This window comes from Herpailurus yagouaroundi, unplaced genomic scaffold, assembly GCF_014898765.1.
Source record: "Herpailurus yagouaroundi ecotype Mexico unplaced genomic scaffold, PumYag 188, whole genome shotgun sequence".
NCBI classification, from domain to species: Eukaryota; Metazoa; Chordata; class Mammalia; order Carnivora; family Felidae; genus Herpailurus; species Herpailurus yagouaroundi.
In genome coordinates, this window is record NW_024412419.1 from 40,239,660 (window position 1) to 40,252,408 (window position 12,749).

General features: G+C 37.2%; 1 protein-coding gene across 6 annotated transcripts in view; it reads left to right on the forward strand.

The window, feature by feature from the left end:
* IMMT (inner membrane mitochondrial protein) overlaps positions 1-12,749 on the forward strand; it is a 41,518-nt gene that overhangs the window by 4,393 nt on the left and 24,376 nt on the right. For all 6 annotated transcript variants that reach the window (XM_040496847.1, XM_040496850.1, XM_040496848.1 and 3 more), the window contains exons 2-3: positions 11,390-11,463; positions 12,206-12,395. In XM_040496847.1, coding sequence (XP_040352781.1) covers positions 11,390-11,463; positions 12,206-12,395 — 264 coding nt within the window. The remainder of the gene's footprint in view (positions 1-11,389; positions 11,464-12,205; positions 12,396-12,749) is intronic.

The following is a 12,749-nucleotide window of genomic DNA, read 5'->3' on the forward strand; positions in this document are numbered from 1 at the left end:
TACGGAAACAGGCTCCAGGCTCTGAGCCATCAGCCCAGAGCCCGACGCGGGGCTCGAACTCACGGACCGCGAGATCGTGACCTGGCCGAAGTCGGACGCCCAACCAACTGCGCCACCCAGGCGCCCCAGTACTTAACTTTTTTAAGAGCGGTTTTAGCTTTACACATGCATAGCTTCTTCCATTATCAGTATCCCCCATCAGAGTAGAACGTTTATTACAATCGATGAACTTAACATGGGCATATTTTAATCACCCAAAGTGCATAGTTTACATTGGGTTTCACTTTTGGTGTTGTACATTGTCTGGGTTTGGACAGATATATGATGACATGTATCAGTCATTATGGTATTGCACAGAACATTTTCACTGTCTTAAAAATTTTCTATTTTCCACTTATCACTTTCTTTCCTCACCTCCTGGCAACCACTGATCTTTTTATTATCCATAGTTTTGCCTTTCCAGAATGTCCTATAGATGGAATCATACACTATGTAGCCTTTTCACATTGGCTTCTTTCACTTAGTAATATGCATTTAACTTTCTTCCATGTCTTTTCAGGGCTTGATAGTTTTTTTTTTTTTAATTTTTTAAGCACTGAATAATAATGTACCACGGTTTATTTATCCATTCACCTGCTGAAGGATATCTTGGTTGCTTCCAAGTTTTAGCAATTACGAATAAACCTGCTCTAAACATTCATGTGCAGGGTTTTCTGTGGACAGAAGTTTTCAGCTTTTTTTCGGTAAATACCAAGGTGCATGATTGCTTTATTATCTGTTTAGTTTTGTAAGAAACTGCCAAACTATCTTTCAAAGTGGCTGAACCGTTTTTGCATTCCCAGGAGTGTTGAATGGGAGTTTGTGTTCCACATCCTTATCAGCATTTGGTATTGTCAGTGTTAGGGACTTGGGCCATTCTAATACATGTGTAGTGAGATCTCATTGTTCCATCTCTCTATATACTCTTACTTGGGATTATATCAATTCTCAGAATTTTAATTCCGAAGCAGATGACTAGCTTCTTTTGAGCTTTGTACTCAGATTTTCTTTTCCTTGTTTGATGTGTCAACTTTATCCAGAATATTCTATTTGTCACAGTCCTTTCCACTCCATCAAACTTCATCTTCTTTAATGTTTTCCTGCTTTTTTTTTTTTTTAATTTTTTTTTTCAACGTTTATTTATTTTGGGACAGAGAGAGACAGAGCATGAACGGGGGAGGGGCAGAGAGAGAGGGAGACACAGAATCGGAAACAGGCTCCAGGCTCTGAGCCATCAGCCCAGATCCCGACACGGGGCTCGAACTCCCGGACTGCGAGATCGTGACCTGGCTGAAGTCGGACGCTTAACTGACTGCGCCACCCAGGCGCCCCTGTTTTCCTGCTTTTACCATTGCCCTTCTAGAGTCAATTCTTTATGTAGTAGTTAATGAAGTCTTTTTTAAAAAGCGTACGGATCATGGCATGCCCTTCATTCACATTCTATCACATTGAGAATAAAATATAAACTCTTTACCACACCCACCGGGCCCTTCACGATCTACTCTTTGCCTATTTCATTTTTCTACTCTGCCTTGTTCTGTCTTGATATCTCTAGCGCATACCTCATTACCTTTTGTTCCTATTTTATTTTAGTCTCATTGCCTTTTCATTTGCTGTTTCTTTTGCCCTGAAGTCTTCCCACACATTTTTGCTTAGCTTCTTTCATTTTGATATTTTCTCAAATGTCACCTTCCCTTCAGAGAGGCCTCTCCTATCTAATATAGAACTTTGACCACTCTCTCCTTCCCTTGCATGCCTCTGAACTTACCCCTACCCTACATTTACTTTATAGCTCTTACCAAAAGCTGACATAATGTATATTTATCGCGTCTTTGCCACATTAAAATGTAAGCTCCACAACGGGATTGTGTCCTTTACTGCTCTATTTCTAGTACTGACCCTAGTCAGTACTTGGCTCCTAATAATGCTCAGTAAATATTTATGACATGTTTGAATTAAAAAATAAATTATTTTCTGTTAATTTTTCTTAATCTCCATGAGTACATGTGACCTCACTTAAAGCCCCATAGGTTTTAGAATCTCTGATCATGTGTTAGGGTTCTCCAGAGTAACAGAACCAATAGGATACGTATATAAATAAAAGGATTTATTGTGTGGAATTGGCTTACGCAGTTTTGGAAGCTGGCAAGTCCAACATCTGCAATGGAGCTAGCAGGCTTGATATGCAGAGACCCAGGCGAGCCTGTGGTGCAGTTTTAGTCTGAAGGCCAGTGACCTGGGGAGCTGATGTGCAGTTCCAGAATGAAAGCAGTCTGCTGGAGAATTCTCCCTCTTTTGGGGGAGGCTGGTCTTTTTGTTCTGGTTAGACCTTCAACTGATTGGATGAGGCCCACCTACATTGTTGAAGGCAATCTGCTTTATGGCACAATTCACTGATTTAAATGTTAGTCTCCTCCAAAAACACCCTCTAAGGGGCGCCTGGGTGGCGCAGTCGGTTAAGCGTCCGACTTCAGCCAGGTCACGATCTCGCGGTCTGTGAGTTCGAGCCCCGCGTCGGGCTCTGGGCTGATGGCTCGGAGCCTGGAGCCTGTTTCTGTGTCTCCCTCTCTCTCTGCCCCTCCCCCGTTCATGCTCTGTCTCTCTCTGTCCCCAAAATAAATAAACGTTGAAAAAAAAAATTAAAAAAAAAACAAAAAAACAAAAACACCCTCTAAGTTGACATAAAATTAACCATCACATGGCATCTGTCTTATTCTTTGTGTCTGGACTTATCATCCCTAAATTCCTTACGTGTAGATATTCAGTAGAAATGAATTATTCTGTTTTGTGTCCTCTTTCTTTCCAGAAATGTGCTTCAGAGCTCTAATTTTTCCTCAGTTTATTTCTCAGACTTAACACCATTTGTCATCTTAATCTCAGTACTGACTGCATCACCAGGCCCAACCTTTGTTGAGTTGGGGGTGTTTGGAGGACCTGGGTTTTCAGCCTAGCCTAGCCCTCTCCCAAACTATCCATTTGGTAGTGGTCATCTGCATATACAGAATCTTATCTGTGTATCACTTAAGAGAAAGAAACGTTGTTCTTGAGGGTTGACAAAGCCAGTTTGTTTATGACCAGTTTGATAGCAGGACTAGTTTCAGATTGAATTTGTGTGTGGACATTTTTAGCTGTCATCTTCTAGAATTCTTTTTTTTTTTATTAGGACTGTGAAACAATATGTTAGTAGTAATGTCTGCCAAGCACACACGGTAGAAAGTAGTTTAATATATCATGAAGCTTGCTGTTTGCTTTTACCCATACTAGAGTCGTTTTTATTTTTCCTTATTTTCATTTCTTTAGGCCAGTGACTTTCAAACCATTTTGGAATAAATTTTACACCATAACTTAAGACATGCGAGTGAGAATATATGAATCATATACATACATATATGCAGGGAAAATTAAAGTGTTAAGTTATTTCTTTTGCCATATTGATTAATATCTGCCATTTCCTTGTTGTAACTGAAGGGTACTTAGATACAGAATGTGTCTATGCTGAGAGATAATGCTGCTTAGTGCCAAACTTATTGCATTTGTTTGGTGTGATATATTTTTAACCTTAATTCATGATTCTTTAAGAAAAAAAATTTTTTTTTGTAATGTTTGTTTATTTTTGAGAGACAGAGACAGAGCACTACTGGGGAAGGAGCAGAGAGAGAGGGGGGGAGACACAGAATCTGAAGCAGGCTCCAGGTTCTGAGATGTCAGCACAGAACCCGATGCGGGGCTCGAACTCACGAACTGTGAGATCATGACCTGAGCCGAAGTCGGGGCTTAACCGACACCCAGGCGCCCCTTCATGATTCTTATAAAATATTTTAAGTTAACGTAGAAAAACTTAAGTTGTCACATACTAATCTGCATTTCAAATGTAGAACTGGGCATTAACTTCTGGATGTCTTGTTTGTGTGGGAGGAATCCTTATGACAAAACCCACCAAAACATCATCAGTTATAGCAACCAGCAATATCTAGAGGGAAAACCTGGAACCTCCAGATAGGGTTCATGTGAGGGGATTATTTATTATAGTTACTTGTTTCCAGGTTGTGGTTTCTTTTTGTATGTTCGTGTTAGTTTGGAGCTAAGGAATAGAGGGTTTGTGCAAGAACATAATATGGGAGTTGTATGTTTTATCATATCAGCTTTTAAAAATCATGTTTCTGTAGGTTAGAAATAGCAATGCTAACCTTACAATATTACAAAGTTATGTGTCAAGGCAGATTGCTTTGAAACAGCATAGGTTTTTCTACATCATAAGTTTAGATGTTATTATTATCATCTAGTATTATTAGTAAAAGGAATTCCAGAACTCAGAAAGTGTGTTAAAGTAGGATATTTAGTTTATATAGAGAGATTAACTTGCTGCTTAAGAAAGAGAGCTCTAGAGGTCAAAGTGGATGTGGCAATGGTTTCTTAGATATGACTCCAAAAGATAAATTGGATTTCATCAGAATAAAAAATTTTTACTCATCAAAGGAGTGAAAAGAGTGGGAGAAAATATTTTCAAACCACGTATCTGATAAGGATCTAATATCCAGAATATGTAAAGAACTCCTACAGGTCAACAACTAAAAGACAACCCAAATAAAACATGGGGCAAGGGACTTGAATAGACATTAATCCAAACAAGATATTTAGAAGCACATGAGGGGCGCCTGGGTGGCTCAGTCGGTTAAGCGTTTGACTGCGGCTCAGGTCCTATCTCACGGTTTGTGAGTTCAAGCGCCACATCAGGCTTGATACTGTCAGCACAGAGCCCACTTTGGATCCTCTGTCTCCCCCCCCCTCCCCTCCCCTGTGTGAGTTCTCTCTCTCAAAAATAAACATTAAAAAAGCACATGAAAAGATGTTGAAAATCTGTTGACGTTAGGGAAATGCAAATCAGGTCCACAATGAAATAGCCATTTCATGCTCTCTAGAATGCCTATAATAAAAACAGAAAATAACAGGTGTCAGGATGTAGAGAAATTGAACCCTCCTACATTGCTGGTGGAAATGTAAAACGATGCAGAGTTAGACATAGAAAACATATGACCCTGCAATTCCACCTCAACAAAAAATTGAAAACAGGTGTTCAAACTAACTTTCAGAGGAATATAGCGGTATTTACATACAGCATGTGTTGCTGATATCTTAATTTGTACTGGTTGGTAATGATCCTTCGTAGCCCTTGGTTCTACTCTGGGCTCTTGGTTTCATCCCTTGAATTATCCTTCCTTTTCCAGAAAATATTATTATCTTAACTTTGGGTTTCCTGTGGGTCTTTCTGGGGTTTTCTCCATGAGACAAAAGCTACACCCACAAATATTAAGATTAAGCCCTTTGCCGTTTTGGACTCCCTGTGAGGCTGCTATGGAGTAAAACCCTTAAGATTCTCTGTAGCCCTGTTGTTTAACAAAAAGACTGTGGAAGTATTCCCTTAGGATTCCCAAGGGGCCTTTTCTGTGTGTGAAAAGATTCTGTGAAGAGCACCTCCTTAGAACTTTGAGGTCTTCAAGTATTTTTGCAGACTGGAAAGGCTGAGAATGAGAAACAGTTTTATTTTTGAACTTATCAAGTCCTAGCTCCTTAATGTTTCCTTTAAATTGTACTTGAAAGCTAGACAGGTTTTGTGGCTTGTTTGAAGCTCATTTTTACCCTTATACTCTGCTAAAAGAAACTAGTTGGTACTCTTGAGCATTCTGCTTGAAACTCTCTAGCTAAATCTTATCAGTTCATTAGGTATAGCTCCTAATTTTCTGTTTGTCATGCCTTACCACAGGTGACAACTTTAACAAACTTCAGACACCACACACAGAGATCCTTTTTCCTCCAGGTTTCCAAAACATTTTTCTCACTTTTCTGAAGCCCTCACCAGTGGTTTCCATGAAGACCATTAGGCTTCTGCTAAGTCTCTTCAAGGTCCTTCCAACTCTCACCCTCCATGCACCCCACATGCTTGATGTTTTACTGCAGCAGCCCGTTGCTTCTAGGTACAAGTATCCATTTGGTTATGGTTATATAACAGATTACCCCAAACTTAGTGGTATTAAATAACATCGTTTATCTTATAATAATAAATAATACGTATTATATGGGTAAAAATTATACAAACGAAAACATTGATTATATAAATAACATATTACATTTTAGTTCTGAAGATTTCTGGGCTGTGTTAGGAGATTTTTGAGGTCTCATGAAGTTGCAAGGTTCCGGGGAAAATGACAAGGTTCTGGAAAACCAGGTCAGATGGGAAATGTAATAATTTTTGGAAAATACAATTTGTCACAATGAATAAATGAACAAAAACCCCTAAAACTCACAATTGGTGATTATCAGAGTATAAGTAGATAAAAATGGATAATAAATGGATAAAAAGATAAAAAGAAGCATTTATCCTGCCTTATGAACTGTACTTTGGGTAACCAAACTGTAGATGAGGAAAAATATCTCTTGAAAAATATGTCAAATAATAAATGAAAAATAGTAGAATTACCACTTTTTGCAACTTCCAGTAAATTAATGGATCTAGACATTGTACATCAACACAGTTGATAACATCATAAAAAGAGAGATAACCAGCCTTTGAGTGCCTCCTGCTGAGAGAACACGACACCACCTAAAGTTTTGCCAGAGAGAATAAACCCGAGTCTGAGCAGGTGTCTGGCTCTAACTCTGGTTTGCGGGAAATGCAGAAGACAGGATCATGTTAAATCGTATCTTAAGCAACATCTAGTCTGTGGAAAATTCTACAGATCAAGTAACCCAGGTTCTTCAATAAATTAATTATTGGAAGGAAAACTCATAGATTAAAAGAGACTTAGAAGAGATTTTTTTTTAAATATAGGTAAAACTGCATATGGTATATGGGCTCATACTCATACTTGGGTGGTAAAACCATAAATTTCTGACTTTTACAACTGCTTTAGGATATTACATGCTACATATTGTTGGCTAATGAGTAGGATACTTAATTTTTTTAAAATCAAGAGCCACTGGTTTAGATACTATAAATTTGAGTCATGATACAGTCATCATTTCTACTTTTTTCTCATACAGAAGTAGGAAACTTGATTGGTATCAATTTTTGGCCATAAAAGATAATTTTTTTTCACATTTAATACACTCTTAAGTCAGGGTTCATTTTATAATGGTATGTTTAATTGAAAGCACTTTGATAGCTCAGCTTTCAAAAAAAAAAAAAAAAGGAATATCCAGAAAAATTCTGAAAAATAATAGTACTTAAGAGAGGACAAGCCCTACCAGATTAAAAGCTAATTCTTTCTTTTAAAAAAATTTTTTTTAATGTTTATTTATTTTTTGAGAGAGAGCGAACAAGCCCGAGTGCAAACTGGGGAGGGGCAGAGAGAAAGGGAGACACAGCATCCGAAGCAGGCCGCAGGCTCTGAGCTGTCAGCACAGAGTCCGACGTGGGGTTCAAAGCCACAACTGAGAGATCATGACTTGAGCTGAAGTTGGATGCTCAACTGACTGAGCTCCCCAGGTGCCCCAAAAGCTAATTCTAAGATGCAGTAGTTAAAACATTGTAGAATTAGTGTAGATCAGTGGAACAAAATAAGAAATCTAAATGCAGCAAGGCATTTGGTGTGTTTTAAAGGTGGCATTTCAAATTATTGGAAAAAAACTGATTGTTCAGTCTATGATTTAGGGATGACTGAATAGACATTTGGAAAAAATAAACTTGAATCCATATTTTACACTAATTTCAAAGATTTATATATTTAAAAAAATGAAACTATGAGAGTAGAAGAAATATTGAAGAATTACTTTATAATCTGAGGGTGGCTTTCTAAGAATATGAGAAAACCTAGAAGCCATATAAGAAAAGATTGACAGTTTTGCCTATATTAAAGTAGTTTTTTGCATGGCATAAACTACCATGAACAAAGAAAAAATCAGATCACAAACTGGATAAAAACATTTGGAATTAGCAGACACATGGCTAATTTCTCTTTATATATAAAGAGAAAAGAATATGAAGAAGTCCAGTCTTATTTAAAAGTGGTCAAAACAGAGAAAGACAGATACCATGATTTCACTTGTGTGTGGAATCTAAACAAATGAGGGGTGCTTGGGTGGCTCAGTTGGTTGAGTGGCCGACTTTGGCTCAGGTCATGATCTCACTGTTCGGTTCATGGGTTTGAGCCCCATGTCGGGCTCTGTGCTGACAGCTCAGAGCCTGGAGCCTGCTTCAGATTCTGTGTCTCCCTCTCTCTCGGCCCTTCCCCTGCTCACGCTCTGTCTCTGTCTCTCAAAAATAAACATAAAAATTTTTTTTTTAAAAAGGAATCTAAACAAATGAATAGATAGCAGAATCAGACCTATAAATACGGAGAATAACAATTGCCAGAGGGGAGGGGATGTGTGATGGGGAAAGGACAAAATGGGTAAAGAGAACTGAGAGGCACAGAGTTCCAGTTATAGAATGAATAAGTCAAAGAAATAAAAGGTGTAGTATAGGGAATGTAGTCATTGATATTATAAAAGTGTTGTATGGTGACATGATAGCTACACTTGGGGTGAGCATAGCATAACAGAGTTGTTAAATCACTATGTTGTATACCTGAAACTAATGTAACATTGTGTGTCAGCTATACTTAAAAAAAAGAAGTGAAATGGTATATGGAAATGTTCACTGAACACTTTTATTTTAGGGAAAAAGTCCATATAAACAGCAATAATAAAAAAATAATAAAAGTCAAAGGATACAATCTGATCATTCATAGAAAAGTAAATAAAAATATCATAAATACATGAAAAGATATACAGTCATAAAGGAAATGGTGATTAAAACTACACTGAAAGTGTGTCTGGAAGGCTGTGAGAAAACATACTCTCTCACTACTAGGGGACAGTTGGGCTACTCAGGCAATATTTATCAACATTGCAAATTTTACTTAAAGAATTGACCCAAAATGATGTAGATTTCCCAGGCAACATTATTTATTATAACAAAAATTTAGAGTAACCTCACTGTCCATCAAAGGGGTTCTGGTTAAATACATTAAATAACATCCATACAATGGAATAATGAATTACACCCACTAGGAAGAGTTCATTTACTGATACGATCTCAAATACATATTGTTGAATGAACTTTAGTTCAGAACTAGGTATGTATTATGGTATCTTCTGTAAAGGGAGTGTTTCAGGAATTCTCTGTCACAGAATATCTCTGGATATACAAGAAGCTGATAGCATTTGTTGCTTACGGAGAGATCTGAGTGGCTTGGGGGGACAGAAGTTGTGAGAGAGACCACCTTATATGCAACTAAATCTTTGGAATTTTTATTTAAAAATTTACATTTGAAGTTAATACTAGGAACTATAAACTTACAGTCACATCAGATAACATTCTATCAGCGGAGGGAAGAGGGTCAAAAGTAGAAGGTAGATAAAGAAACAGGTTAAAAAACAAATTGATGTGAAATAGGGTATTGTTGAGTTTTAGTGTTCATTTGGTTTTGTACTTGGATTCACTTTTCCACTATTATGTTTGCTGCTTGATGCTTCAGTTATCTAATTACTCACCGTTAACAGTGTCTTAACTTTTGGGGCGCCTGGGTGGCTCAGTTACTTAAGTGTCCAACCTCAGCTCAGGTCATGATCTTGTGGTTCGGGAGTTTGAGCCCAGTGTTGGGCTGTGCTGACAGCTCAGAGCCTGGAGCCTGCTTCAGATTCTGTCTCCCTCTTTCTGCTCCTTCCCCGCTTACGCGCTCTCTCTCAAAAAATTAAAAAAAAAAAAGTGTCTTAACTTTTGAATACTTTTTTGTACCGCTGAAAGTAAAGAATAGAACCTTAAATAAATACAACTTTAGTGGTTTCCTAATATTTCTTTTCTAAGTCAACAAGATGGAGTTGTTGACCTATCAAAGTAGATGCAATTCTGTTTAAACTTCCACATAACCCACTTTAAAAAAAAATTTTTTTTAATGTTTATTTTTATTTTTGACAGAGACAGAGCATGAGCGGGGGAGGGGCGGAGAGAGAGGGAGACACAGAATCCGAAGCAGGCTCCAGGCTCTGAGTTGTCAGCACAGAGCCCGACGATGTGGGGCTTGAACTCACACTGCAAGATCATGACCTGAGCCATCCAGGCGCCCCTACATAAGCCACTTTATAGAATAGTAGGAAAACATGCCTTTCTATTAAATGCAGTAGAAAGATGTTGAGAATTCTCGATGTTAGGTAGCAATTGAAATACTTTAAAAATACCGACTATAACTGCTTTACATGTTGTAAAACATCTAGCTGCTTGTTTTGTTTTTTTTTTCCTAAACGTGTTGTGACATTAATGTTTACCTTTAGGCTTTGGCAAATAGAGTGTAAATTGCAACTGTAATTCTAGAGTAATTTTATGTGTCCTTTGATCAATACTTCTAAAAGAAAGTTTGTGTTTTTCTGACATTCTTTGAATGCAATTTCATCAAGAAACCTAGAGAACACATTCTTCCCCTTTGACTTGTTGTAGTTTGATTTTCTACTTGGTATAAAGAAAGATTTTGTTGATGCAATAAATTTGAAATTTCAGATTGATTGCTATGAATAGCTTTAAATTTATCAAAACCTTCCCCAATGGTATTTAGATACGTGTTCATTTGTTTTATTTGAGGGATCTGCATATTGTTAAGAAACATTTGCATTTACGTGCTTTACTTTGATTAAAACAAATTTCAAAGTGTTGGTCTGATCATTTGCTTTCGGGTAAAAATAGATTAGTAGTTACATGGAGGTAATTACTGAGCATTTACAACATTGACATTTTTTTCTTAAAATTATTGGCTTTTAGTTTAATTATACACTATGCAAAAACCAAGATGTACTTCTGGATTTAAATGAGTGTCTGTAGGAATTGACTGGCCCCATAGTTATCGTATAGACGGGATAAGATCAATTTTTCTAGATAAATTAACCTAAGATTGGATCTCTCCCCTGAATGGATTTGTATACATCCTACAATGTGGTGTTTTGTATGGGTGATTTTTCAGATGTCTAAAGCTTACAAAGTAAAAATAGATATTTTATGCTGTTGTTTTACTTTTTCTTGCCAACTAGAAAAGCATGTGGCAAATTCCAGTTGTATCCAAGAAATAATTAGCATACATAACACTTGAAAGTGCTAATTGATCATAATCTGATAATTTTTTTAATCTTAAAAATTATCTAACCTGAACCTTGGGGTACTGGAAGCATCACTCTTGTTAAGGGTCTATAAGTTAATTTCTCAAAGTAAAATAATTTTTTGTTTAACAAAGACATTTGTAATAAAAATTCTTCATCTGAGTTACCACCCTAAAAGCATCCCAGATTCCTTGTGCATTGGTTGTGACGTTTTCTCTTTCCTCTCTAGAGCTGTCTCTGTGGGAAGTTTGTCCTACGTCCATTACGACCATGCCGTAGATATTCTACTTCAGGCAGTTCTAGGTATGTGGTCTCCCTGTCAACAGACCTTTAACTGTTGTTGAGGGATGTGTGTGCATATGTGTTTTCCATGAATATGGGAATAGCTGCTTAAAATTTTTTTGTTAAGGGGTATAGACACTGGAGGTTTGCTGTAATATTTTTGGAGCATTATTTATTTGTAGGCGAAAATTTGTTATGATCCTCCTTTTAGTTCTTTTGTAGTTAGGTGACATCCAAGGTAGACAGCCTCCCTCCCTCATGTGCTGTCTTCCATTCTGTGGCAAATAGATGTCTATTTAGTACTTAGCACATTGTAACTTCAAAAGTGTTTGTTTTATTTGATATTTTTATTGTCTTTCTTTTGTAAAGGATTTATTTTACTGTATTTACAGAAATGTTATTAAGGAGAGAGGAGCTTTGAAAGTATTTCTTTTCTGGGTTCAGAGGAAATCTTGTGATTGTGGACATCTTGAAAATTTTTTAACGTCTTGAATTTTAAGGTTACTTAATTCTTCCTACTCTAGATATTACTGTACTTAAAAAAATGTAGTTATCCATAAATGTTATTTTCTATTGCAGATATGTTTTAAAGCAAATCAGTGAAAGATGATGTGCAGCTATAGAAATAAACTTGGCTGCTGAAATCTGAATCAGCAGTGGAGAGGTAGAGGTTAGGGGTCTTTAAGACCCTTACCATTGGTCTAAGGAAGTTGGTGTGGGAGAGCCAAGGAATATAAATGTGTTTCCTATTTCTCTCACTTAGGTTGTCTCCTGGCAAAATTGCGGGAGCTGGCCTTTTGTTTGTTGGTGGAGGTATTGGTGGCACTATCCTGTATGCAAAATGGGATTCCCATTTTCGGGAAAGTGTAGAGAAAACCATACCTTACTCAGACAAACTCTTTGAGATGGTTCTTGGTTCCCCACCTTATCCTGTTCCATTGCCAAAGAAGCCGGTAAGAGTCATAAAAATATTTCAGTTTATCCTACGGAATACTTGTAAAAGCATGTTGTTTTCATCTTGAAAATATATGTATAATTAAGTAGAATTTTCCAGATGTGTGTTTGTTAGTTTTCTTTAACATTAATCTGTAGAGTTGGATTTTTATCCCTTTGGAGTTAAGGGTTCTCATTAAGTACCCACCACATAGAAAATAATTGCATGGCACACGAGGGTAAATGGAAGAGGCCGATTGGGCAGAGGTAACTGTGTCTGCCCTGTGGACGGAGAGTGTTCTCTGACAGCCTTCACTGTTGCAGCTATCAAGCTGTGACTTAGAACACTAAAAACATAAACATAGAATGGTCAT